Source organism: Mytilus galloprovincialis, chromosome 6, assembly GCF_965363235.1.
Source record: "Mytilus galloprovincialis chromosome 6, xbMytGall1.hap1.1, whole genome shotgun sequence".
Lineage (NCBI taxonomy): Eukaryota > Metazoa > Mollusca > Bivalvia > Mytilida > Mytilidae > Mytilus > Mytilus galloprovincialis.
The window spans coordinates 14641206-14669126 of NC_134843.1; the positions used below are offsets into that span (position 1 = coordinate 14641206).

General features: G+C 31.5%; 2 protein-coding genes across 3 annotated transcripts; one reads left to right on the forward strand and one right to left on the reverse strand.

Annotated features, from left to right (window-relative positions):
• Positions 1 to 5995: 5995 nt before the first annotated feature.
• LOC143077999 (caspase-6-like) lies at positions 5996 to 16725 on the reverse strand. The gene is made up of 6 exons (XM_076253032.1): positions 16613 to 16725; positions 12552 to 12588; positions 8674 to 8924; positions 7842 to 8062; positions 6856 to 7198; positions 5996 to 6331 (listed from the first exon to the last, which is right to left on the reverse strand). The coding sequence occupies exons 1-6, from the start codon at positions 16641 to 16643 to the stop codon at positions 6075 to 6077; spliced, it is 1140 nt and encodes a 379-aa protein (XP_076109147.1). The 5' UTR covers positions 16644 to 16725; the 3' UTR covers positions 5996 to 6074.
• A 2691-nt stretch (positions 16726 to 19416) lies between these two features.
• On the forward strand, positions 19417 to 27850 carry LOC143079016 (caspase-7-like). 2 transcript variants are annotated; one of them, XR_012979325.1, is made up of 6 exons: positions 19417 to 19495; positions 21213 to 21249; positions 22920 to 23170; positions 24190 to 24419; positions 24975 to 25212; positions 26108 to 27850. XR_012979325.1 is itself a non-coding variant. In XM_076254116.1 (6 exons), the coding sequence occupies exons 1-6, from the start codon at positions 19465 to 19467 to the stop codon at positions 26365 to 26367; spliced, it is 822 nt and encodes a 273-aa protein (XP_076110231.1). In that variant the 5' UTR covers positions 19444 to 19464; the 3' UTR covers positions 26368 to 27850. The 2 variants fall into 2 exon arrangements, 1 of the variants encoding a protein (XP_076110231.1); XM_076254116.1 differs by having other exon boundaries at positions 19444 to 19495; positions 22920 to 22945.
• The last annotated feature ends 71 nt before the right edge of the window (positions 27851 to 27921 follow it).

Consider the following 27921-nt stretch of genomic DNA (forward strand, 5'->3'; position numbering starts at 1 on the left):
AATCTATAATCAATTTTTAAACAATGAGGACTATCACACAAATTCTTTTCTTGACAGTAAGTGTAGCAGATCAAACAATTCATATGATTTCTGGCTTTCTATCTACAGAGGCAATTCATCTGGGGTATATCAATAAGTACCTGTATGCGGGATATAAAATGTTATTACATGTGTGAACAACATTGCTATGATGTATAGGAACACAATCAACCTAAAATCAAACATAATTGGTCGTTTTTTTTATGATTTCGAATTACATTTTGTTTGAACTGTGAAGTTTATGACTTTCAACTGAAATCAACTCATGTATCAACCACTCTCACTCCAAAAAGGGCAGTCTGTTGGGTAGAAATAACTTTTCTTCTTTAAAATTCTATTATTGAGTTATATAGAAAAATATGGAGGGGATAAAATATTGTACCTGACAAAAGAGGGTCTGGAAAAAATTGCAAAAAAGTTAAATCCTTTTTGGAGGGACATTTTTCTAAATCTGGCTAAATTGAAGCCAGAAAAGGTGAAAGATGAAAACAATCCCATTAATATCCTGAGTCAACCCATTTGGCTGAATATTAATATTAAAAGATGTGGAAAGCCATTTATTTTTGAAAATTATTGTAATGATGGTATATTTTTTATAAATGATTTATTCTCAGATGGGAAAAACATATTGACATTTGAGCAGTTTAAAACTCAGTATGCAGTTAAAACCAATTTTGTTGAATATTATGGTCTTGTTAGTGCAATCCCAGATATCTTGAAGAAAACCATTTCAGATCATGGTAGATTAGATATTATTAAGGTCTTTCCTCTCCGCGAGGAAAGACCTTATTGTTTTTCTAATGTTTTTTTTTTCTTTTTCTTTTTTTTCTTCCAACATTTTTTTGACAAGGTCTCCTCCCCTTTGTGTTGAAGTTATCAAGACCAAATATGGACCATCAATAGACCTCATCATGAACTTTTACCAGATGAACTTTTGTAGGATTTCATCATCCCCTATAGGACTTATCTCCCTTTTATTGATTTTTTTCAACATGCCCCCCCCCTAAATGTTTTAAAAGATATCATGCCCTTATATGGACAATAAGAAAATATCATCATGATGTATTACCATATGAGGCTGCATATGATTTCATCATCTTCTTTGAGAGTTATATCCCCTTATAGCAATTTTTTTATTTGCATTTTTCTCAAAAAGTATTAGAGATAGAATGTAATTGAAAATGACAGCATGTACAAGAACAGATGGCAATATTAATGAACATGTACAATCATTTTGTTATTAACCCTTATTTGAAAAATTGTACATAATTTTAGAAAATTTCGAGAACCATTAGTCGTAGAGACTTGGGACCTTCACCATTAATCTTTAATTCATGTGACCTTCAATTTGCACCCAAGGTCAAAGGTCACTGAGTGGAAATAAAAATTACGCTGCAATTTCAAGCTTATATATTAGGAAAACGATAAGACTTTGCTGCATACATACAGGGTATAAAATGTTCCTCTCGACGAGCTCTACATTTTATATGATAAGTCCAAAAACGTCCGACTGTCTGTTCAAAAGTTACAACGGGATGATTCTTAAAAGTAAAGTATTTTGTGTATATCTTTTTAAAGGTAACAGATATCAACCTACTATAAACCGCAAAGATGATCAGTAATTCAATTTGAAATCAATGTCAGGTTATGATGAAATTTCACCTTGACCTTCACAGTATACTATGACCTTGACCTTGTGATATTTGAAAGGTCAAGTGGTCCTGAGTCCTGAGTTAAATGGTGGTAGTCCCATGTCTCCACGACTTCCGGTTCTCAAGTTTGGTATTGCATCATATATTTGATGATTATTTGTGACCTTGGTGAACTTTGAAATTGTCCCAATTCTTTTTCTATAATGTTGTCCTTCAACTGTAGATCATTTACCATTTAACAGATTTGAGATATCTATTGTCGTTTTAGAGATAATGCAGTTTGAAATTTTGCAAGCGGCGGCATGTATTTCTGAATCAACAACAGCTTACCACTTAAAATGTTTAAGAAATTAAAGAGGTTAACATAGTTATATGTTTGATCAAATACCAAAAACATTCCATTGAAAAAAACACCAAAAAAATCAATTTGAAATTTTCATGTTTTGCATTGACTTTGAAAGTTTCATAACTTCTATTTATACTAGAACACACCCGTGAAATCGCGGGTCCGTGACTGAATTAAAGTATATAACTATGCGCAAGCCTTATCTTAGTATTAGTACTGTCATCTGATAAAGTCATGCCGATTATAAGATACACAATTTTCTCTGCTTTCAAATCTTTCTGTTTGAACCCGTATTATAACTTATTTTTAGTCCAGATTTTTAGTATTCGTATTGTTATCTTAGAAAGTCTTACAGATTAAAATACTACAATAGGTAACAATTTGACAATTTAGTACTGTCAACCCTGTGATTATGACCCGTGTATATAGCATATTAATCCTGAATACACCGTTTGGTGGTGCGCCTGTCAGATGCGGAACGTACAGATAAGGTAATAGGTAACAGGTGATTATACTATTGGTATCGGTATCGGACTCGACCCGGAACTTCCTAATTATTGGCAATATTAATTACGTGGAAAACAAAAGGGCGCTGGAGTGGTGTAATTTTTAATCTACACCTTTGTACTATATTAGTTGTATATAAAGTTGAATTCTTTGATTCGTCGTTTTTACGTGATGACGGCTGACAAATTGGACCTCGTAATTTTAGTATTATAGATAGTTGATATTGCATCATTATTTGCACTTTGTCAAATGGGGTCATCTGATATATCAAATTGAAGGTCTTAATAAAGTCTACTTAAAAATGAAAATTTTAAACCCCTTTTTCATCCCAGGGGGACGGGTGGGGTCATTTAGTGCAAACATTCAAATTTCTCAGATGGTAAGGTTGTCGCATATCAAATGAAAGAACATAAAGCGTACATTTCAAATTTCAAATTGACGTCTCCCAAAAATGGGTTGGATGGGGTTATTGAGTGCAAAAAATAAATTTTCTTTTAAGATAGAGTTGTTGTATATCAAATGAAAGGTCATGATGTGTACATTTGAAATATCAAATTCCTGACCTCCAAAAATTAGTTGGATAGGGTTATTAAGTGCAAAAATCAAACTTTCGAGAACAAGGCATTGTGGCATATCAAATGAAAGCTCATCTACTCTATGTTACATATATCATACTTCCGATCTCAAAAATGTAGCCGGATGAGGTCATTAAGTGTTAAAAGAGAAAAGTTTCAGAAGGTATGCTTGTCGTATATAAAACGAAAGGTGGTACAAAGTACATTACGAAAACATCAATTTTACCGGAAAGACCTTTCAATTGTTTTACAAACAATTGACATACTAATTGAAAATGATATTGTAGAAAAACTCAAAAATGATAAAAAACCATGTAAATATTTTTATCAATTATTTCTAGAAAAAATTAAAGAAAATCCTTTAAGATCACAAAATAAATGGTCTGATGCTTTATGTGTTAAGATTGATGATTGGGGCAAAATCTATTCGATGGCATTTCAAGCAACAAAAAACACTAAACTTCAAAATTTTCAATTCAAGTTATTACATAGAATTGTATACACAAACTCTTTTCTTTATAAATGTGGTTTAATAGAAACAGAACTGTGCACTTTTTGCACTGAAACCAAAGAAAGCTTATTGCATATTTTTTGGGAATGTATATATAGCAAAAATATTTGGATAGCACTTCAAGATTTATTATTAAAATGTGGATTTAGCCTTAAACATATAGAGGCAAAAGATGTTATTTTTGGTATTGGGGAAATTTTTGACCCATATAATGTAGTACAACATATAATGTTGATTTTAAAATTTTATATTTATAGCTGTAAAAACTCAGGAGAAAAACCTTCTGTGAAAGGTAGTATTGCATATTTAAAATACTGTATAAGAATAGAACAACATACAGTAAATTTCTTATCGCCTACTCAAAAAGAATATATAGATAAAAAATGGTTGCCATTACAATCTGTCCTAGGTGATTTAAATATTTTATAACTGGTACGAAAATTATAGTTATATTTTGTTGTATGTCTTGCTATTTAGAGTTGTCATATAATAATAATATCTTTAAGACCATACTTGAAACTGTACATGTGTGTAATCCTGCTTGATTGTTTTCTGTCTTTATGTCAAAAATAAACAAATTACAAAAAAAAAAACTTTTCTTCTTTAAAATGTATATCTGTTCTCGGTATCGCTGCACATATTTTTTGTCCTCTTTGTGTAGCCTCACATACCCCCCGCAGAGCTATAGAAAAACAGTACATGAACGGGTGTTGCACGGACTCTTTTAAGATGATACACGGACTCTTTTTAGTTGTTACACGGACACTTTTTATGAATAGAATCACTCGTGCATGATCAGTGAGTTCATGGGCACTTTAACTTTCAATTAGATTTGAAATTTTTGGTTCACCGACTTATTTCCTGTCTTTTTATTGATCAAAATATTTACGTTAGCCTCAATATCTTTTTTAAAACATTTCCAGTAAAATACTATTCATATCAGTACACTAAGGGATTAGACATTTAACTTCAAAAGGGGGAGGGGGTATGGTTTTCTCCTTAAAAAGATATTTTGATCCCAAATTTTATGAGAAAAAATTATAATGGTCAAGCAGATGACAAATTAATATTTTGCATGATTCCTGATTTTCCGAATACCGTAAATAGTGCTAATTTAAACAAAAACATTTGGGTGATGGCGTTGAAAAGTAAATAATTAATATACTAAAAAAAGAAGATATCACCCCCTTTATGAAGCAAAATATTTGTCAATAAATGTTTTCTTCAATATATGGACATGAATAGTATTTTATACAATGTTGAAAGTAAAGAAATGATGATACTGACGTGTATATTTCAATAAAAATAAGACAGGAAATAAGTAAATAAAAATCAAATCTTATCAAAAGCTAAAATCCCTATCAACTCACCAATAGACGATTGATCCTATAAACAAAAAGTGTTCATGTAATACACGTCCAAATAAGTAGCAAATCTAGAAAAAAAATCATTCAACTTACGTCATCAATTTTGGACGGTAAGCTGCAATTGGATCATATGGTAACACGTGTTTAATCACGATAGTAACACGTGTTTAATCACGATCAACACTTGCAGATCTAGAGACGAGCATGAATTAAAAAAAAATTTAAAGTATATGCCTGAATATATATAATATTAAGACAAAATCCATTTTTTTCATAAAAATTTCATTCACTAACGAAGTTTCATTCTTTTGATACATTTATATTGTTATCGAATTTATATCAGTGGCGGATCCAGGTTCAAATCCAGGACAAAACAGTGGTCCAACTGTATGTCCCCATTTAAATGCATTGATCATCCACAAAAAGGGTTGTTCCAACCCCCGGGACCCCCAATCATTGAATATTAAATTCAGGTATTCGGCAACAAACGCGCGATTTTTACGATTTTTTTAAGGGGGGATGGGGGGATGGAATGGAACATCCTGCATTTATTCATCAAAAATAAAGATCACAGCCTGTTTATTTTAAAAGTAATTAGCCCTCCCCCTCCCCGCTTTCCGTTTCATCCATAAAAATCAAACGTTATCCTACTTACCACTAAAATATTTCTTTAGTATATTACTTTCTTACGAAGTTGCATTTTAAAAAGTCTAAAATGTGTACAACATTCATCTTTTACTTGAAATGGTTCTTTTTTTATCAAATTATTAGATTCCTGATTTTTTTTCTTGAAAAAAATCTCGGTTGAAGTGAAATGAAAAAAAAATGTGTTTATACTATAATAACTTACATATATAGTTTACTGCTTTATGGCTATCTAATTTTCTCAAATGTTTAGTCTTGCAAAATGTATTATTACTTTATTGAAACGTCGTATAAGTCAGATAAAAAACAAAAGTAACAAAAGAAACAGGCCGGTAACAACCAGCCGAATAGTTTTTCTGCACTTGTAGTCAGGTCGTTACCGGCCTGTTTCTTTGTTACCTTTGTATTTTATCTAATACTTAAAAAATCAATCTATACTGTTATAAATAGCTCTTTGTGTAAACAGTGTTCAAACACAATTGTAGCTTTACGTTTTGGATTAACTGTTCCTTTGGGAAAATTTGTCTGAAAAGTCTCTGAATTTGAAACTTGTCTAGTCATAAAGATTAACACATCCAATATATCGATGCGATTTGTTTCCTTTTGAACGCGAAGTTGTTCTTTCACCGCTTTATGCAGAGAAATGAGCATCCAACCACCACGATCTTCTCTACCGTACGATTCTTTTTCTGAAATTATTAAAGAGAAAATTAATGATCATTTAAAACACTAAAATCAGTAAATAGCATTTCAAAGCCGAAGTGTGATAATCGCTATTTTGTTCTGTTAAATAACAGTCATGTTAATCCAGTTGATACAATGATATTGTGTAAACATATACTGTAAACCACCTTACAAAAGTCTTTTGTTTAAAAATCGAAACAAACAATCATAAATCTTGCCAAGTCAGTTCGTTGCACGATTTAATACCAGTTATCTCACACAGAGTACATGGATTTACCTGCTCTAAGTCAGCAGCATGACAACTTTTTAATCGTTGATAATAAGGGTCATCCAAGGTTTTGTCAGTGACAATGGACTTCTAAATAGTTATTGTAAATTTTGTAAATTTTGCAATTTTATTTTTTTAAGTACCAATTTCGTTCCTCTTTTTTAAAGCAGAAACGGTATGATTGTATATTTGCATTACATAGATATAGTTGATAAATCATATCCTTCATTCTTTTTTTATTTGTTGAACTACTTATGTTACCTGAAGCAGATGAATAAACAACTAACACATCATCAGTACACGGTGGGTATATAACACGAATCATATCCTTAGGTTTATCTGTAATCAAACCAAACATTTCACCCAGTGTGTGAAGGATCTTTGATTCTACAATGTCCTCTTTTTGAGACAGGTTTCCAGGGGTAACACTGACACACGATTTGATTTTTGTTGGAAACAGAGAGTTTGAGAGTCTATTTACTTTGTCTGCATGATCTGAAATGATGTTTGGGTTATTTTCGTTTACAGTAATATTAACTGGTAAAACATGTCCTTGGTCTATACTAGACTCATTCGCTGTTTTATCCATCTTCATCCGGCACGCCTACAAAATAACAATATTTATTTAGCTTTGATCGTTCCTGATGAATGTAAATCTAGAATAGCGCTTCAAATGCATGGAATTTATGTAACGTGCTGTTTTAAATGTTTAGTCAAGAACTTCGAATTGAGAATAATGCTGTTAAAGTACTACATATTTCTATTTTAAGAACTATTCAATAGACACAATTGACTAGCCTATGATATTAGACTGAATATTAACAGAATAGGTCTTTGTCTTTTTTGTTGATATTCAATGGGTTTTGTATCGAAGATCACGATCAAAATACTAACTTTGACGAAGAGCATCTTTTGTTGATCATGTTGATATTCAATGTGTTTCTTAATCTGTCATGAAGATAACGATCAAATTACAAATCTTAACGAAGACCATTTTTGTTAATATTCAATTGGATTTGTCGTCTACACTTGATTGTTTCTAAATCTTTCTTGAAGATAGCGATCATATTACATATTACTTTTAGGTATTTTTGTCATATAGCTAGCTCTTCAACGGTTTCGGTACTTATACATCCTCCGATTTCAAATGTTTGGCTTTGAGCGTTCCTGATGAAGGTAAATCCAGAAAAGCGCTTCGGGCTCATTGCAATTATTAAACGTGTTGTTTGTGGTAATTTTTTACAAACCTGGATGAAAAGCATCTTAGGTTTATCTTGCAAGGCTTCCGTTTCTGTGATTGTTTCTATAATACTTTTTGTTGTCATTGTATCTTCATCAACTCCACTTATACAATGATCTCTGTAACGCAGCCCAGGTGTCTTCATAGTTCTTGGTTTTTCGTTACCATGGCTTGCGAGAACACACGCAAAGCAGTCTGATTGTTGATGAAATTCAGTTTGATTGCAGGCTGATAATAACAAATAAAAAAATTGTAATGCAGATATTCATTTTTCCTCTCTTCCTCGTACAAAGTGCTTGTTTTAAGCTTGTAAGTGGTAGAAAGAAAGTATATAAATTAGCTTTTACTTTGTATATGCTAGGACATCATATCTTATATCATTATTTTCGCTGCATTATCAATAACATATACAGTTATATATTCTTATTTCAGACACTGTATTGCCTGGTCTGCAACAATCTATTTACCGAGAATGAGCGGTTAATACTGCGATATTTCAGTCTAGAATAAGTGGTAACAACTGAGATTTTACCGGGAATGACTGGTTAATACCGCGACATAACCGTAAATAAGCGGTTTATACTAAAAAGTTATTACTATCCTTATTTGAAGTGTTGTGAGTGAAGTTCATACTTGAATTATCAATTTTTGTACTTCGTGGATTTTTTTCTTTTAATGCAGATGGAAATTCACCATGAAATAACTTAAAACCAGAAACAAAATATCATTATTCGTCGAGTTGTATCATTTTTATGAAAGTCTGAAAGTTGAATGATCACATGATAGAGAATAGCATTGTGCCCTGTATATCACTTCAAAGTTTAGATATTCCAACTTACCTATTTCCAAAACCAAATTTATTTGTTTTGCTGTCAAATCTTTGAAAGTTATAACTGTGAACTTTAGATACTTCCCAAATGTTTCTTGCATCAATTTTATTTCTTCATCACAGTATTTCCGACGGGTCGATGTTTTAAAATTTTCGTTGCTTATTACTACAGCTAAGCCCCTGTACCTTTTGTTGCAATCATATTCGTTTTCATCAGTTGGTATTGTAGGTTTAGATTTGGAAGATGCTGTTTTCAAGACACTTAAATATAATTTATGACTTTTATGAAGTAAAATACAGTTAGATAATGACATGTGACAATTCTTAATTCAAAAGATCAATATTCATAAGGTGCACATGGCACTTAAATTTGAAGTAGTAAAAATTTAAATCACAAAAATACTGAACTCCGAAGAAAATTCAAAACGGGAATTCTCTTATCAAATGATAAAACACATAACACGAATTAAATGGACAACAACTGCACATAAAATGTTTTAAGCACCAAAACCAGATGGCCTAACAAAACAGCTTAAATAACGTTTGCATAACTACAATAAAATAATTTATACACTGATATTATACAGTCAAACAGTGTATATAAAGTGCGAATCCAGCTAGTTCATTTTCACTGTCATATGCGGGTATGTCTATTGTAGAATAAAGGATCATGGGAAAACTGTATTTGTTTACGTTTTGAAAATACCAAATTAATTGATTTGAAGGAAAGGTTTTACATATTTTCATTGTGATATGTCTTTATTATGTACAAACATAGCATTAAAGTTCAAATAAGTGTTATAAAAGCAACATAATATAGCATATCGATTTTTGAAAGCGATCCATTTTAACTATAGATGCGATGAATTATCACTGTTAGTGCAGCCATTTCTGATGTGGAATTTTCGAAGATGCGAGGAATTTTTATTGTAGAGTTATGTGATAAATGCACTTGAAACAAATGAAAAAACTTAGTTGATGACTTTAGAATTTATGATAAATGTATTTTCAAATTGAAATACAAACTCCTCATTCATTCTTTACCAAATATATAGCTTTTCAAACTTGTAACAAAAACGCTTCTCAAAATGTCATATTGTATTCTTCAAATAACGTTTTTCCTTGATTTAAAAAAAAAAATTAAAAGATATTTCTGTATTTTTTTGAAGTCAAAGATTGATATTGCGGAGTTTAACTTTGCAGTCTGTGTAAATTAGAGACGAGTACATTTGAGGACGTTATCTTCCACGCAATAAATACACTTGCGAACAGAGAAATATGCATCTTGAAACGCAATGGTGACAGAAAAGCTTAGAAAAGATTAACTTTCCCCAGTTGTACCCTCAACTGCTTCAATTGCCATATTCTGAAAAAGACAGTTTTGGTAGAACAAATGTTCTTGACTCGATTGTTGCTTGCATGATTTTAACTGTATAAGGTGAAACGGTATGTGACATAAATTATCCACAGTCGTTAAAACATAAAATGTAAGGTGTGGGCGAACTTTTTTGTTTGCATTGGTACGTGAAGTAGAGCACCCTTGATACAAAAAAATTATTCGTAATGAACATCTCGATACCAGAGGAGGATTTAGGGGGACAGGGGGTTGCCCCTTTTTTTGGGAAAACATTTGGTTACTTTTATATGGAATCACTGGAGCGGGCCCCCTCTTAGGTAGTCATTGGACCCCTACTTATAAAAATTTCTAGATCCGCGAGTGGGTACTACCACAGAGGTCAAACAATGCACATTTGGGTAATTGTACACAACATGCATGCTACAATTCATGTTTGATGATCTTAGACCCTTTGGACCTCTATGTGGGCTATTTTGGTAACTTGGTAAAAATCCCCAAACTGGATACAAGGTCAGATTCAGCATGTCAAAATACCCCAAATATCCATAAGGTCTTTGGTCTATCAAAATGCATGCATGGGATTGTTATTGAAGGCACGACTGTAACAGTAGAATGAAGATAAAAAAAATATCTTATTCTGGGGTCTCATTTTTTTTGGGGGGGGGGGGGGTCTGATCCCTGATCCTGCTTACTGCTTTATCAGATTCCCGTATCCCGTTTATACTATTCAGTTCTCATTTTTTTAAATTTTCCGTGTCCCGCTATACTTTATTTCTCGTTTTCACGACATAATCATTTGACTATCACGTGTCACGCTTACAAAAAAATCGGCAATTCCGCGTCACGCTTATACCCCAACGCGACCCACTATTCTACTCTTTTCTGACTCATATTAAGCCCATTATAAATATATTAAAAAAGTGTGTTTTTTATCCCTTTTTATCCCGTCTCGTTTCGGGTTCAGCCACAGATAGAAAAGATGTCATATGTGACAATGAGACAACTCTCAAAACGAGTCACAATTTATAAAAGTATACCTTTATACGTCAAAATACGGTCTTCAACATGGAGTCTTGGCTCACACCGAACAGCAAGTTATAAAGGGCCCCAGTGTAAAACCTTTTAAAACCAACGATTCAATCTTTATCAAGATGTACGTAATTAGTGGTGAAGTGTCATGGAAATGGATAAAAAAACAAGGATAAAGATCCCTGTACGATTCACAAGAAATTTTAAAAATGGAATACAATTGAAATAAATGTTATTTCTATTGAATTTATTTAGAGTGTTTTAAAACCAAACTTTCCTCCGTAAGTTAAATTTTATCAAATCCGTCTCTTACTTTATCTATTATTTGAGCAAGTCGGCTAAATTAAGGCTTTACAGCTAATTTCTTAATGCATGTAAAGCAAAACTTTGGTTGAATTGATTGCTTAGTTTGTATAATTGTTTATACAAACTTTGTAAATAAGATTGACATCTTTAAACAATATGTATCGGCATAGTTTAAGCTGTATTTATATAATTATTATATTTGATTTAAATTGGGTGTTATCATAATGAGTGTACAAAAAAAAAACAAAGCAAGCACGCTAACTTAAGTCTTGCTTTACATGCTTAAAAAAATACGCTGTAATAGATAAAAAAAAATATAGCATACAGTGAAAATGCGCCGCATATACAATACTAATGAATCGCTCTACAGTGAAAATGAAAGAATAGTATCATTATTCGACAGTAAACATGACTCGCATAAAGAAAGCATCATAGTGGAATTCAGTTCAATATGAAGAAACTGAATGACAAAACCTATTCTACGTTATATAACTTTAATAATTGTGTTGAAATGAATATTTTTTCTGCAACAACATCTTACCTGTTAGTTATAAAACACCTGCACGATCCGTTCGTGAAATGTCCTAAATATTCACCTATTTTGGTATATATTTCACAACTATTTGGATTTAGGCGCGAAAAAAAAACCGTTCGCATCTCTTACTTTGTTTTATTAGTATTATGTGTTTCTGAACATATACTTTTTAACTAATTTTCTTCATTTTCTTCAAAAATAAAAAAAAAATCGTCTGTTTATTTACCATTCTACATCAAAAATTTCTGGCATATACAGTGAAAATGATATTTTAGGATCCGCACTTTACATACACTGGTCAAATTAATCAAGAAACGCCGAATCACATGACAATAAAGAAGTTAGTAGGTTAACGGTCTTTTCAAAAATATTAAAAAATATAGCTGTAGAAGACGTTGAAATTAATAACGTAAAAAAGCAGGATTATTGTTTTCTTCCATGAAACCAGATATTTTTTTTGCTCATCATCTAGAGGCAAATGTTTAAAAATGGTCGTCAGATGTAAATACTTTTTTTATAAAAGATTTTATCTTTAAAAATGATTCACTTAATCGTTTTTTAATACCACCGCATGAACTGATTTTACTAGTTTATTGCATTTGTTTGATCTTAGCTTAATATTATAAATTAGCGTATTAGCTTAATATAATCTTATATTTACCTAGCAAAAATGTCTATCACATCTTTTTTACTTCCAACTGAAATTAAAAAAAAATGTTTATTTTATGATAATTATAAAAGTAAATATGTATCACCACTGACATTTGGCAGGAATTTTCAACGTCGTAAAACCCGAAAAAAATGTTAATTGGATTCGTTCGTGTCATGTATTTAAATCCTTATTTAAGTTTAAGTGCTGTTATCACTATATTGATAACTACATATATGGGGTAAATATGAAAAAAAGCTGTGGTATGATTACATGCTTATGCGACAACTATTCACACGAGTCTGTTAGACAGCATTAGAAATACAGTAAATCCAAGTACAAACAACCCAGACGTCATTATATTATAGTCGTTGTGGTGTTTGCTTTAATGATGGGGGGGCAAGGGGTTTAACTGTTATGCTGTTATGGGGCAATTTAATTCTTTCTTATCTGTTATTTTGAAAATATATTTGCTGTTAGCTGTTATTGTCTTATTCTTTGTTAGCTGTTATTGGGCTTTTAGTTTTTTTGTTATCGGTTATTGTGATAATGTATTTTCTGTTAACTGTTATTGAAAATTGGAATGTTAGCATTTTTTTTTATAGTCAATATTCGGTATAAATTGAAGATCATTGGACATTGGGGTCTACCACTACTAATATGTTTGTCCCGTATTCAGAGAAGGATTCCATTGACATATACCCATCACAGAAGTGAGGTCCAGGACAATTCAAGTATATCTTATGATTATCCTTTGTAATAAATTCCATTTTGTTTATGAATGTGTATTTAGAATTATCTTAATTTTTTGTATGAGAATAATGTTCCTTGTTTCCCCTACGAACATATTAAATTAAAACAATTTTTAATATGACAAAAAGGAAAACATATGGCCAGGAATATCTGACAAGGATCTCAATTAAGGACTAGGTCCTAACAACCACTTAACCTTTTATATAATAAGGTACATAGACTCAGCTCTGTGATTCTTTTCAAAGCAGAACCAAATGGTACAATGAAAGTTCCAACCATGTACTTGCGTCCGAAGCTGCACATAACTCATTACAAACAAAGATTTATTTCGTTTCAAGCCATTGCTTCTCTACTAAACTATGTATTCTATTTACTAGTACACTTGGTACATGTACAATCAAAAACCTGATAAAAAATTGTTCAAATAAGGCCTTTGAAAAAGTGGAATAAATTGCTTTTGGATTGTCAAAATTCGTTCGAAGTACTTGATAAATTGCATGCTTATAATTGGTGCTTTTGATTTTTCTACCCTATATACCACTTTGCCTCATAGTCTTATTAAGAAAAATTCACACACCTCATTATATGGTCATTTAGAAAAAGTCAGAATATTCAAACTCTTTTAGGTCATTTTTTTTTATTAGCAACAAAGGGAGCTTCAGTCAATATATATAAACAATACACCAACGTTTCATGAGAACTGCTGAAAGCATTTTTGAGTTATTTTTGAAAACTAGAAAATACCACCTTTTTCTAATGAATAAAATCCCTTAACTCAATAACATGAAATCTAAAATTAATAAAAATCGAAAGGGAGTTTACAACAATAGATATAAACATTTCAGCAAAATTTTATGAGAACTGCTGAAAACATTTTTGTGTTAATGTCTGAAAACTGGAAAATCCCCCCTTTTAATTAATAAAACCTGTTAACTCGGAAACGTAAAATCTAAAATTTATAAAAATTGAAAGTTACCTCATGTTAATAATAGATATAAACAATTCACCAAAATTCCTTGCTTTGTGAAAGCATTTTTGAAATATTATCAGAAAACTGAAAAAAAAACCACCAATTTTATTGAATACAAACCCATTACCCAGAAACTTAAAATCTAAAATTTATAAAAAAAAAAAAAAAAAAAAAAGCAAAAAAAGAGCTTACGTCAATAGATATAAACAATTTCCCAAAGTTTAATGCAAATTGGTTAAAGAGTTTTTGAGTTAATGTCCGACATGTTGACAACAGACGGACAACAGTATACCACAATACGTTCCGTTAACGAGCGTATAAAAAATGTTATAATATATTGAGTTGTAATTTAAACACATTCTAGATACATAAATTAATACTAAAAACATAGTCATAGAAAACGGAATGCATTACAAAGGATTATATCCGTAATAAGAAATACTGATTTGTCAAAGACCATATTATTTTAATATTTCATTTACTGTTATCTGTTTTTGTCCAATTTAATTCCTTGTTATCTGTTATGAGCCAAATCAATTTGCTGTTTTGCTGTTATTGGGACCCCCCTTGCCCCCCTCTTTAATTGCACAATCAATTTTGCATTTGTCGGATATAATTAAGTAGGATATACGTACTTGTATCTTGTTTTCCGTAACTGCGAGTAGTTTCAAATTGGTAAAATTATTATTCATTTTTAGCTCAGCTGGACCGAAGGGCCAAGTGAGCTTTTCTGATCACTTTGTGTCCGTCGTCCGTCGTCGTCGTCGTCCGGTGTCGTCTGTTAACTTTTACAAAATTCTTCTACTCTGAAACTACTGGGTCAAATTTAACCAAACTTGGCCACAATCATCATTGGGGTTTCTAGTTTAAAAAATGTGTCCGGTGACCCGGCCAACCAACCAAGATGGCCGCCATGGCTAAAAATAGAACATAGGGGTAAAATGTAGATTTTGGCTTTTATCTCTGAAACCAAAGCATTTAGAGCAAATCTGACAAGGGCAGGTTTGTTTATCAGGCCAAGATCTATCTGCTCTAAAAAAAATTCAGATGAATTGGACAACCCGTTGTTGGGTTGCTGCTCCTGAATTGGTAATTTTAAGGAAATTTTGCTGTTTTGGGTTATTATCTTGAATATTATTATAGATAGAGATAAACTGTAAACAGCAATAATGTACAGCAAAGTAAGACCTAAAAATAAGTCAACTTGACCAAAATGGTCAATTGACCCCCTAAGGAGTAATTGTCCTTTATAGTCAATTTTTGACAATTTTTATAAATTTTTTATTTTTTACTAACATTTTCCACTGAAACTACTGGGCCAAGTCGAGGGCCAAGTTCATTATAGATAGAGATAATTGTAAGCAGCAAGAATGTTCAGTACAAACACATCACCATCACCAAAACACATTTTTTTCATGAATCCATCTGCGTCCTTTGTTTAATATTCACATAGACCAAGGTGAGCGACACGGGCTCTTTAGAGCCTCTAGTTGTCTATGTTATCGTTAGTATTATTATTATTTGAGTAATGTACTTTTTATACACTGATTGTCACAGAATTTTCTTTTATGAACGTTTTGAAGGTCCTATATGATCGAGAAAATAAAAAGGGAAAGGTTGAGCTATAAAAAAATGCCGGTATTGTAACTATAGTTGTTCCATGAAGTTGTTGTTGAATGTCATATCTATAAATATTTTTTCTCAGTTAGATTATAACTACATATTGATTACATATCTAACATTGTTACTATTAATTTTATAGGCACTGAACTATTTAGAGCTTGACATTTTGTACAGTCGCCTGCTTTTTGTTGAAGACTGATAGCTAGCCTCCCTCTGTGTCTTTTGTCATTTGGTTGTTGTCACAATGACATATACACATCTCCTTTTTTTTTTGGAAAATTTGTCAATATAGACGAATGGTACACGTTTACTATTTATTCATAAGCATGATAGGTTGCCTTGGAAACTAGAAACGTGATTTCTATAAATACACACTGTTATGACTGTTTTAGTATGAAGCTACATAAATTACATGAACACAATACTAAACAAGTACACATGCATGACATGTGTGAACAAATTACAACATACTTATTCAGTTATCTTTTTTAATCATTCTAATATTAATCTAACTTTACATTTTAACCCTAGCAAGGTTATTGTAAAGAATGGAGCATTTTCTTTTAATTTTTAGCTAAATGCAAATCTTCATACATAATTGAGCAGTAATAATACTATTTTAGATAGAACATATGTTAATATTATCGATCGATATATACATGTATATTCATCATCATCAATAATTGTATAAATTCATAAGTAAGGAAGAATATTTTGTAATACATACCTTCCTTCCCTGTGTATACTTTTAACGCCATAACAGAGAAAAACAATTATTAAGTTCACGGTATAATGGTTATGAATTCAATACACACCGGAAGATATTTTAACTATGTGGATCATTTATTCATGTTATATAGTCAACTGCAGGCTAAAATAAGATCGTTGTCATTTTAAATTAAAATGGATTATTGTAACTTTACATTTCTAATATTATAGAAAAAAAATATTTGCCAAGTGAAGTTGCGTAATTGGGTTATCAAATGTCCAATCGGTGCATATTTAAAAAAACAAATGACAGATGTTTATATTTAGGTTTCACACAAAGGTCCATGTCATTTAAATAAAGCAAAGGGGTTAAGTTACATATTTTATGAATAGACTACAGAAATGTCTTATAATCTTGTTTATCTTAATATATACCGTGAATGAAACGGTTAAATATGATCATCTAAATAAGTCTTTTTTAATATATCAGTTGTCTCACTTGTTTCAATGTGTAAAATGAGTTGAAATACATTACCAGGCAGAGAGAGTCTGAAAAGAGGACGAATCCTTTCCATGATTACCTGACTGATAGTTGTTATAACAATTAGTTATATTATATTATATTAATCTCAATGGGATATACCATACATTGTGTATAACATTGACCAGAAAGTGAACAGCAATGTGAGATCTATAAGAATGCCAATATTATATATGACCGACAGCAGATGGTGAACCCTCAAAGAAGATTTACAAGAATGCCAATAAGATCACAGTATATATGATGACTCTTATAGAAGTAAATGCCACGAAACAATATTTACTACTAACTTTTGAGTTTTTGTCTATAAAACTATAATAGGAAGTTAGAAACTGAAAACAGAAAAAACGTTCAGCAACCTACAGAAATGTTCATACGACGGAATGCATCGAGTATGAACATGTTTGACTAATTTTAGAGTTTTGCCGATCATTATTTTTTACAAGAAAGCGTTTCAGGCTCTTACAGCCTCTTCATAGTTTGTTGGTCAGTTATAATTTTTTCACTGAGATTTAAGGGATATAAATACGCTTGTTTCAGTTCTTAAAAATCACTGTGCGTAAGCTTATAATTTTAGCAATGTTTATAATTACGAAATTAACTGAAAACAATTTGTCAGTTATTTATTTATTTTTTATCAATTTTCAAAAGGTAGACGTTATATTTGATATTCGCTGTTCTTTTATTATTGCCTGTTAAACAAAGCAAGTATGGTAGTTATGGTTCTGCCTGGAATTAAATTAATGTGACTTAATATATAGAATGAAGAGAATAACATCTCTCTGAACTTTTAATATTTTATTTCAATGGTACAAAAACATTTTTTTTTTGTTACAAATCATGATGTACTGTTTTAAGTTGTGCATGTCATGCTGTCCACCAAAAACCCTTAATTGGAAGAATATATTAATATTCTTATACTTATTCGTATTCTATACAATAATTACGAATAGTAAGTCACAGTTAAAAAGTTTATTTGTTACAGTGTATACAGTTTATTGTTATATGTGAATATTTACGTCAGATGAACTGTAAAATTGTTATTGTTAGATGTAAATATTTAAACGGGTTATCAATATGTTGATGCATGTTATGCGATAGGATACATGTATATATGATAAAAACATCTAAACATGTATATGATGCATTAATGATGAAATCATTTCAAATAAGATTAGCTTAATATTTATTATACAGTTATTTATTTATCTTTTTCATTTAAAAATTGTTTATTTATTTTTAAACAAACTAGTTCATTGTTGCTGGGTGCAAGTGCAAGTGCATGTACGTTGAATACAAACGTAACACTGCGATAACCGACAATTCAATAATAGAAATATATAGTGTGTGTGACATAACTATGCATCGTTTAAAAAATCATAACATCAATTGCACTTCACCACACCAACACAAATACACGAGAAATCCTGAGGTCAATATTCGACCTTCAACCATAAACAGGTTAAAATCGATCATAATCAAAGACCACAGGGGACAGCGACCAACAAATAATTCCTGCAAAAAAAAATTATAAAAATGTACATTCAATAAGAAGGATTGATTGATTGTTGCGTTACATTGCGTTAGTTAAACAGGCAGTATCGCTGTGAGCCATACAAGAGTCAACAAGGAACGGAAAGGTAACAATAGGAAAGAAACCATTTTCTCGGTTATTAATAATGTCGTTTTGAAGATTACCATTTTGAAAAAGGACATTGGTCGCTATTCACCTGTTTAAGAATATTTTGGAATTTCATGATTGCATTTAAATCTGCATTAAGAGGAGTACAATAAGTTTCACTTGATGGCATAATTAACTTAAAAACGAAAATAAATATTACTTTTATTCATACGTATTCGGGGTGTACACATTTTTGTGGAATTTATGGGAAAAGGTGGACCAACTAAATGCACTGTGCGCAAATAAATGTGTTGTTGCGGCTGATGATACAATAAACGAACATGTTAGGTTTTATTAATATTTAAATTTAAATTTTATTTCGTCATAATGTCACTGTAATGATTTCAGTTCACTACCCTTCTAAAAATTTCGAGTAATGGTTGATTCGTGTACAGTTCCCAAATAAATTCATTACAAATCTTAAAGTCCTCGCAGCTTTTATCATGGTGCATCCTTTTGAACTCATGATATATTATAAAAGCCAAAAAAAAACACTGTAATATATAATATGGTAAGTATAATTGAAATGGTATGTCATTGTTTCGTTATGCTTTCCGTATAAGATTAATAAAGATAATATTTCATTTATCATAAACTTAGGTGTAAACAACGTTTAAACCTGAGTTAAATTTACTTCCTGAAAGGTAAAATGGAAACTGTAACAATAACAGGTTCAGATGGTATGTGATTTGATTTTACTTCCTTTACGGCTTATGTTAAGTTCGAAAGTATCGCTTCAAAACATCTCTAGTTTAAACGAGTGTCCAATCAATATGTCGCCCAAAAAATAGTCCCGAGTCTAGACGAGTGTATATTCAATATGTTGCATTTTAAATCGTCACAAGTCAAGTGTCAAATCAATATGTCGCGAAATCGTCCCGAGTCTATACAAGCGTTACATTAATATGTCTCACTTAAAATTATTCCGATTCTAGAAAAGCGCCATATTAAAATGTCTTGCTTTAATTCGTACCGAATCTAGACAAGTGTAAAATCGAATTGAATAAGTTTCGTTTAAATTATTGCGATACTAGACTTGCTTCAAATCATTATGTAAGTAAGTGAGTATGTAAATTGTTTATTATAGTGACATGTGTAAATCAGCATAAATTTGTACAAAATATAATTACATATATAATACACCCGGCCCAATGGACCAATAAGTCACCTTTTACTGTTAGTTCAATATAAATGTTCTAAAATCACGTGTCAATTGCCAATTTAAATTTAAATACAGATAATTAAAGATTAAGAATTAACGATTGTAAAAGTTCATATATTATTCATCTAATGTTTGTGAAAAATATTAAGAATGTTAACTAGAATAAACTGTTTGTTTTCTACGGAAAAGTGACGCTGCTAAGTATTTATGTCTCGCTTTTTATCGTTCCGAGTCTAGACAAGCGCCAAACCAATATGTCCCGATACTAGACACATGTCAGATCAAAACGTATCGTTTAAATTGTCCCGATACTAGACACATTTCCATAAATCAATATGTCTCGTTTAAATTGTCCCGATACTAGACACATGTCAGATCAATATGTCTCGTTTAAATTGTCCCGATACTAGACACATGTCAGATCAATATGTTTCGTTTGAATTGTCCCGATACTAGATACGTGTCAGATCAATATGTCTCTCTTCAAATCGTTTCGAGTCTAGTAAACTGTGTAATAAGTATGCCCGTCTCAAATTGTCTCGAGTAATCAAGAACTTTATTCCACACGTGTCAGGATCACCATTTTTCCTCTGAAGTCCCTTTTAATAATATGATAATTTCCCATCGTTTGATTTTACGTGGCAAAAATGTTATATCCCTGATTTTTTTTTTGACTTTTTTTAATAACAGAATGTGGGACTTGATACAAACGTGAATTAGTTAAAGTTTTTGTTAATATCCAGTGGCCGATAGTTCATGAACATTCGGGACGACAGATACATTTATGACATCTAAAGTTCTAAAGACATCTAAAGTTCTTAAGACATCTAGAGTTCAAGACACGGTCTTCGATGCAGATATGAGTGTACTGACTGACACATAACAAAGCAGTATATTCATGTTCGAGTGTTCATATTGTAAAGCAGCTATTTACTGCTGAAGATTAATCTTTGAGTTGTTTATATTGTTTGTGCATTTGTGTTCTTTGGAACGTATCTCCATATATATTGTCCATCGGGTTAATTATGTTCTAGTCTCCGCGCGTATTATTGAAAAAAAAGTTGAGCTGTGTAATTCAGATTTTAAACCAAAGAGTAAACATGATGTATAAAATGAATTGCTTTTTTATTCTTGAGATATACAAGCATCCGCACCTAGAATATTTGTGTTTGATTATTAAAAAAATAAAAGTGACATTGGTAATGATCCCTCATAAGCATTGCCATTAATTTCAGTTGAAACCAGAGAAGAATTAAAGGCTGTTATATCAAGGTATGATATATTACTTGCAGGTATCTTATTAAAAAAAGTACAAATTATCTGTAATAAGTTTTATAATTCAACAGATCGTTTATAAAACAAACGGTCGTAATATTTCTATCAATAAAAGAGATATTGAAAAAATGTGAGTGCTTTTATATATATACTAAATACAAATTACATTTTTTTTTCAATGGACCATTATAAAAATTTTATACATTTAAGAAAGAAGATTTGGCATAACTGCCAATGAAACAACTCCACAAGAGCCCAAATGACACAGAAATTAACAACTACAGGTCACCGTACGGCCTTCAACAATGAGTAAAGCCCATACCCCATAGTCAGCTATTAAATGGCTCCGAAATAACAAATGTAAAACAATTCAAACGAGAAAACTAACGGCTTAATTTATGTAAAAAAATGAACGAAAAACAAACATGTTACACATCAACAAACGACAACCACTGAATTACAGGCTCCTGATATGGGACAGGCACATGCATACAAAATGTGTCGGGGTTAATCATGTTAACAGGACCCCAAACTTCCCCTAACCTGTAACAGTGATGTAACATTACAACATAAGAACGAACTATAAAAAATCAGTTGGAAATGGCTTAACTCATCGGATTGATACAAATAGAAATGCACTCTTCTTTTATTTTTGCTTCGACACATTTACTTGTTTGTTCATTCGATTTGCTCGGTGACATCATTCGAGTATATAAAAAAATATATTAAAAAAATATGAAAATAATAATAATAAATATGCGTTAAAAACTAAAATTACAAAAATATTGAACTCCGAGGAAAATTCAAAACGCAAAGTTCCTAATTAAATGGCAAAATAAAACGATAAAACACATCTATTGAATGGACAACAACTGTCATATTCCTAGCTTGGTACAGGCATTTTCAAATGTAGAAAATGATGGATTGAACCTAGTTTTATAGCGCTAAACCTCTCACTTGTATGACAGCCGTATCACATTCCATTATATTTACAACAATCGTGAACAAAACAGACATCATAGGTAAAATGGTTAAAATAGGAATACAGCAGTCATCACCGTGCCACAATCTCAATTAGAACAATAACAAAAAGTAATTAACAAAGAAGCACCAAAAAGCATCTATCAAATGTAACAACAACATTCATTGCTTATTTAAGGAATGACTGTAATATTTTTTCTGTCTATGAAGAAATAACATAAAAAATTTGGTGCACACTGAATAACGCGCGTAGCGGGTTATTTAACAGTGTGCACCACATTTTTATGTTATTTCGAATAGACAGAAAAAATATTACAGTCATTTCTTATAATTTAATTCTAAATTCCATTTTAAACCGCAGAAAACCATGAAAAAACGTTGATGACGTCACGGTCACATGACTAAATTATGTCTATGGGCTCATAACAAAATAACGTCAGCCAATCAGAAGACGCGTTACATCCAAAATTAAATTATTTATGTATGTATTTTAAATCAGCCCATAAAGGATTAAAATATTTGAAGTCCTGTGACTGAATGGCAAGGTTCACATCAACTCTAGAGTAGAGTCGCGTGTTTGACGTCAGAATGTAAACGTCACACAGGCATAAGAGATATAAAATAATTATGAAATCCAAAGTAATTTCAAAATTATAATAGAACAAGGTTGATTGATTTGTTTGCAGAGCCATACAATCGGCATCTCCAAAAGGTAAATGCAGCGACACAGCAGGCGAAGGTGAATATACGTGTAACAACGTATTCAGAGGTTTGGCTATTATAATCTGCAATGAAAATTTCAAAGAACCTAATAAACCCCGAGGCTGTTGTGATGATGATTTACAGCTTACGAAGGAGACATTTTCGAATTAAAAATTTTTAGTGTTGGCTTTCAAAGACTTGACAGGAAGACAGATAGACTTGGTTTTAGATATTGGTAAGACAACAATGCAAATATACAGTTCACTCTCTCTCTCTTTGTTTCTCTAAGACACATACATTTCTCTCTAGCTCTTTCTTTCAGATACATGCACTTCTCTATATTTCATAGAATCTGTAATCTTAGAATTAATCAAACTACTTTTCTGTCAGAGTTGAAATAATCGCAACAGCCTTTCTCTCGCTTTTACAGTAATTAACATCAACATGTAGCCTTCAGCACTACGTTTTTCCCTCCTCTAATTTTAAGGTTGATAACAATAAAATGTCAGTACCAATTACATGAAATTGAGAATGTAAACGGGGAATATACCAAAGAGATAACAACTAGACCAAAGTGCAAAAAAAAAAACGTGTATATTTCTGTCTAACCAGATGGTTTTTTTTTTTTTGCTTCTTCCTTATTAACAGAAAAAAAAATGTAAATTATTTCCTATAAAAGACAGCCTAGCCAGTCGACACTATAGCTCTAAATCTTTTATATTATTGAATTTCAAATATTTTGGCCACGAGCATCACTGAAGAGACATGTATTGTCGAAATGCGCATCGGTGGCAGGAAAGTTGGTACCATTAATGTTATTCGATATTATGATAAAATTGTACATACTTAAAAGTTAGTTAAAAAAGCAAATATTGGCTGAATGTTATCCGTACAAATTGAAAACAAAATGTATCTGAAAATATTCAAAATAATAAAAATTCCTACATTCAACCTGTCCTTGTAAATAAGGTCTATATAACAATGAAAAAAGATTGATGACTTCCTAAAAGTAAAAAAATGTGGTATGATTGCCAATGAGACAACTCTCTACAAGTGACCAAATGACACAACTATAGGTCACAGTACGGCCTTCGATTATAAGCAAATCCCATACAATTTATTTATAACAGGAGAAACATAAAATGATAAGTTTTACCAAGAATTACAGTACGACGCTTTTAGCGCAACTACATTATCAATTAATCATATTTATCATGTCTGAAACAGTAATACTGACGTATTGTATAATATTAGCCGCAGGACAAGAGGAGTTCCATATGAAATCAGACTGCTTTGCCTGTGTTGTTGCAAGTCATGGAAATGAGAGACATAGACCTGTTGATGACAAACAACCACCTGGTTTGTATTTCAGAGACCACTGTGTCTATGGAATAGACAACGAACCAGTCGCAACAAAACTGATTGTTAAAAAGTTCTCTGAAGTTACATCCCTTAAAAATAAACCAAAGCTTTTCTTTATTCAGGTAAGGTTTCAAGAAGATTACATTGAAATGTTTAAATAAGTATGGGCAAACCTGTTTTTCTAATTGAAATTGTTTTAACGTGTCAACTGTTTTTGTAAAATTATGTGTTTTGTCATACTATGAAAGTTTTTCTTTTGAGTTTTCTTGATATACATTTATAGAAAAGTCTTTCGAGTATTGATAGTGACTACCAAAGATCTGGCAATAACTATCTTTCAATATTTAACATACAAAATGTAATATGAAAAATAACAAAAAAGAAAAGCGTTCCTTTCTTTGTACATGTAGCAGAATTGGACATCTAGTTACAGGCCTTCCATATTTTCATATTAAATTGGTGATTCAATTAACAAAAGGTAATATTTTTTTTTTGAAATATTGAAATCGGTCCAGAAAAAGCAACAAACTCATTAATAGCGGTATCACACTTACACTACCAATAAAATGCATTTAAAAGACAAATCGCATTAAAATATTTTTTTTAAGAGTGTGGAATAGATCCTTCATTTGATGTTATTATGTTTATTTAATGATTTAGATGTTTTTTTCATTAAGGCTTGTCGTATTGTCCCGAATGGGATATGTTCTATAGACGAAGGACATACTGTTAGTGTAGACCCCTCAAATTTCCAAGACGAAGTGATTTTAAAAAATGCAGATGATATTCCGGAACCAAGCTTCTTCGATAGATTATTTGGAAGAAAAACCAATACAATAGACACCACAAAGATAATACGTGTTCTGGATCCACCATGCGAAGATGATTGTCTCATTGTTTATTCATCTAACTCAGGTATTATGTTATAGGTGTACAAAAACCATTCACTTATGAAATTGAGAATGGAAACTCTTATACACTTATGAATGTCAAGTGCACATATATTCGCATGTACATGGAAAATGGCCATTGGAAACTCGTGGGATGCTGGACATTGAATCACACGAACCGTTTATTAAGAAACTGTATCAAATAAAGGCAACCGTAGTATACTGCTGTTCGAAATTCATAAATCGATTGAGAAAAAAAAACAAATCCGGGTTACGAACTATAATATAACAATGGCCATTTTCCTGACTTGGTACAGGATATTTTAAGAAAAAAAAATGGTGGGTTGAACCTGGTTTTGTGGCATTAGAAACCTTCCGCTTTTATGGCAATGTTAAATATAACATTAAATGAAAACATTACATGACAGGACTACAATACAAATCCACACAAGTCCAACCAGTGACGTTCTCATAAAAAAAGTTCGAAAGACAGGCAGACTTAAATGGTATTTGCATATAAGGTATATGCATTAACTATTGAAAAGGCCTAATCAATTGTTTGCGCATCGCCCACCATATTTATGCTACTTTTTAAAAGTGGTTATGCTATGTGTGTATGTACGAACGATCGAGATATTCGGTATATACTTTGTCTTGAAGTGAATTAAATCAATGTTAAATGCTTTACACATTATATGAAACACATAGTACTAATTAAATAATTAACGAAATAATATTTTTCTAAGAACAACGAAAAATATTAAGGAAACTTAATCCATTTGGTATGAAGAACAACAACACTGTCGTGTGTGTATTCTATTGGTTGTGAACTTTTAATTTCACATGTTTGTCTGTTTGTTGCATTATGTAAATCCACCATGTCTGATGTTTTATTCTATATGACCCCCTATATCTTACAGAAAAGGAGTCATACGGGAGGCACGATAGCTATATAAACGGTGGTTGGATGTTAATATCTTTATACAATGCAGTGGACAAATACTTACAAGCTCTACAGATGAAAACGATAGACCATATCGATATAATAGATGTATTATATGAGATGACAAGTTACGTAGCCAAGAGAATGGAAGTAAATTTAAAAGAAACTGATTATCATCATCGTAAGGCAGCTGTAGTTTTCGAACACTGTTTTCATAGAGAGTTATATTTCAAATAGTTGAGTTTTAAAATCATGTAAATTGCATAATTAGATTGCTTAATATTTATATTTTTTTATCACAATGGCTGAATGCTTTATTTATTGACACTAAATATTGGCGTCACTTTGAAACATTCTTCTTGAACACCTTCTTTGCATATGATATCCTTCGAATTTTAGTGGATTGGACCAAGTATAAGAAAGAAGGTGTGTTATGATTGCCAATGAGACAACTGCCCACAAGAAACCAAAATTACACAGACATTAGCAACTATATAGGTCACCGTACGGCCTTCAACAATGAGCATAGCCCATACCGCATAGTCAGCTATAAAAGGCTCCGATATGACAATGTAAAACAATTCAAACGAGAAAACAAACGGCCTTATTTAAATTTAAAACAAAGTTTTAAAAATCTCTGATAAGGACGATTATTAAAACAATCAGATATCATTTCCGCTAGTTATTTTAACATTGAAGCAGTTCAGACTTCTTTATAAATTTACTATGGGCATTATAAAAATTTTGAATGTTTAGGCACAAACTGGGTAAATCCCGATGATTGGACTTTCTGTATTCATACAGACTAATAGCATGACAGACCGATGAATCTAATTGTATACGGTCTTTGAAGAGAAGAGCCTGTCATACCTGTCGCTTTTGTTATACATGCTATCATCCCATGCATTCCCAGTTATGTGAATATCATTCAACCAAGAGATTAAGAAATTCCTTTTCGAGGAACCAAACTAATTTCCGCGACTTAAAACAATTGAAACGCATTTCATAACAACATCCTTGACACAATTGCAAAATCTTGTAGCAAGTGAGGCAAACAAAAAAAAGGTTGGACAATTCGTTAATGCGGTGTGGGTTTTGATCATTGTTGAAGACTGGACGTTGACCGATAGTTGTTTTAAATTTCTGTGACATTTGGTCTCTTGTGAAGGGTAGTCTCATTAGCAATCATACAACATCTTTTTTATATTATAGAAAAATGAAGAAAGGAATATTTTTTTGATTTTTAGTTGGTTCATGTCAAATGGAAATATTATATGCATGTTCAGGATTAGAACATATTAACCACTAAATACAATAGGTAGGACCTGTTATAGAGGCCGTCCGTAGTAAATGTCGTTGAACGTGAGACTTCATATCAAAGGTATTTAGAATAAGATCTAAACTACAATCATTATGCATGCCTAAGCACTAGCGGATGTGCAGTAAACAGTGATGTCATTTCCGTTTAGAGTTGAGAATTTTCGACTTTAAATTATTCAGTATTTTCCCCCATAGTTGTATCATACATTAATTTGGTAAGCCAATTGAATAGACTTTTGTTAAAACATGGTTCGCATGGTTTTGTTGTGATAATATCCGATCTTAATTTAAGTCCTTAAAGATATATAACATGTAGTTCCTTGACATGTTGAAGGTTTAACAATTGTTAGAACTTGTTATGGCAGGATATTTAATAATAAAATATAGTAAAATATTTGGATTATGGTTTTCTGATATTAAATAATTGTCATTTTTTGAAGTCGTCCTTCGTCATTTTTTGAAGTCGTCCTT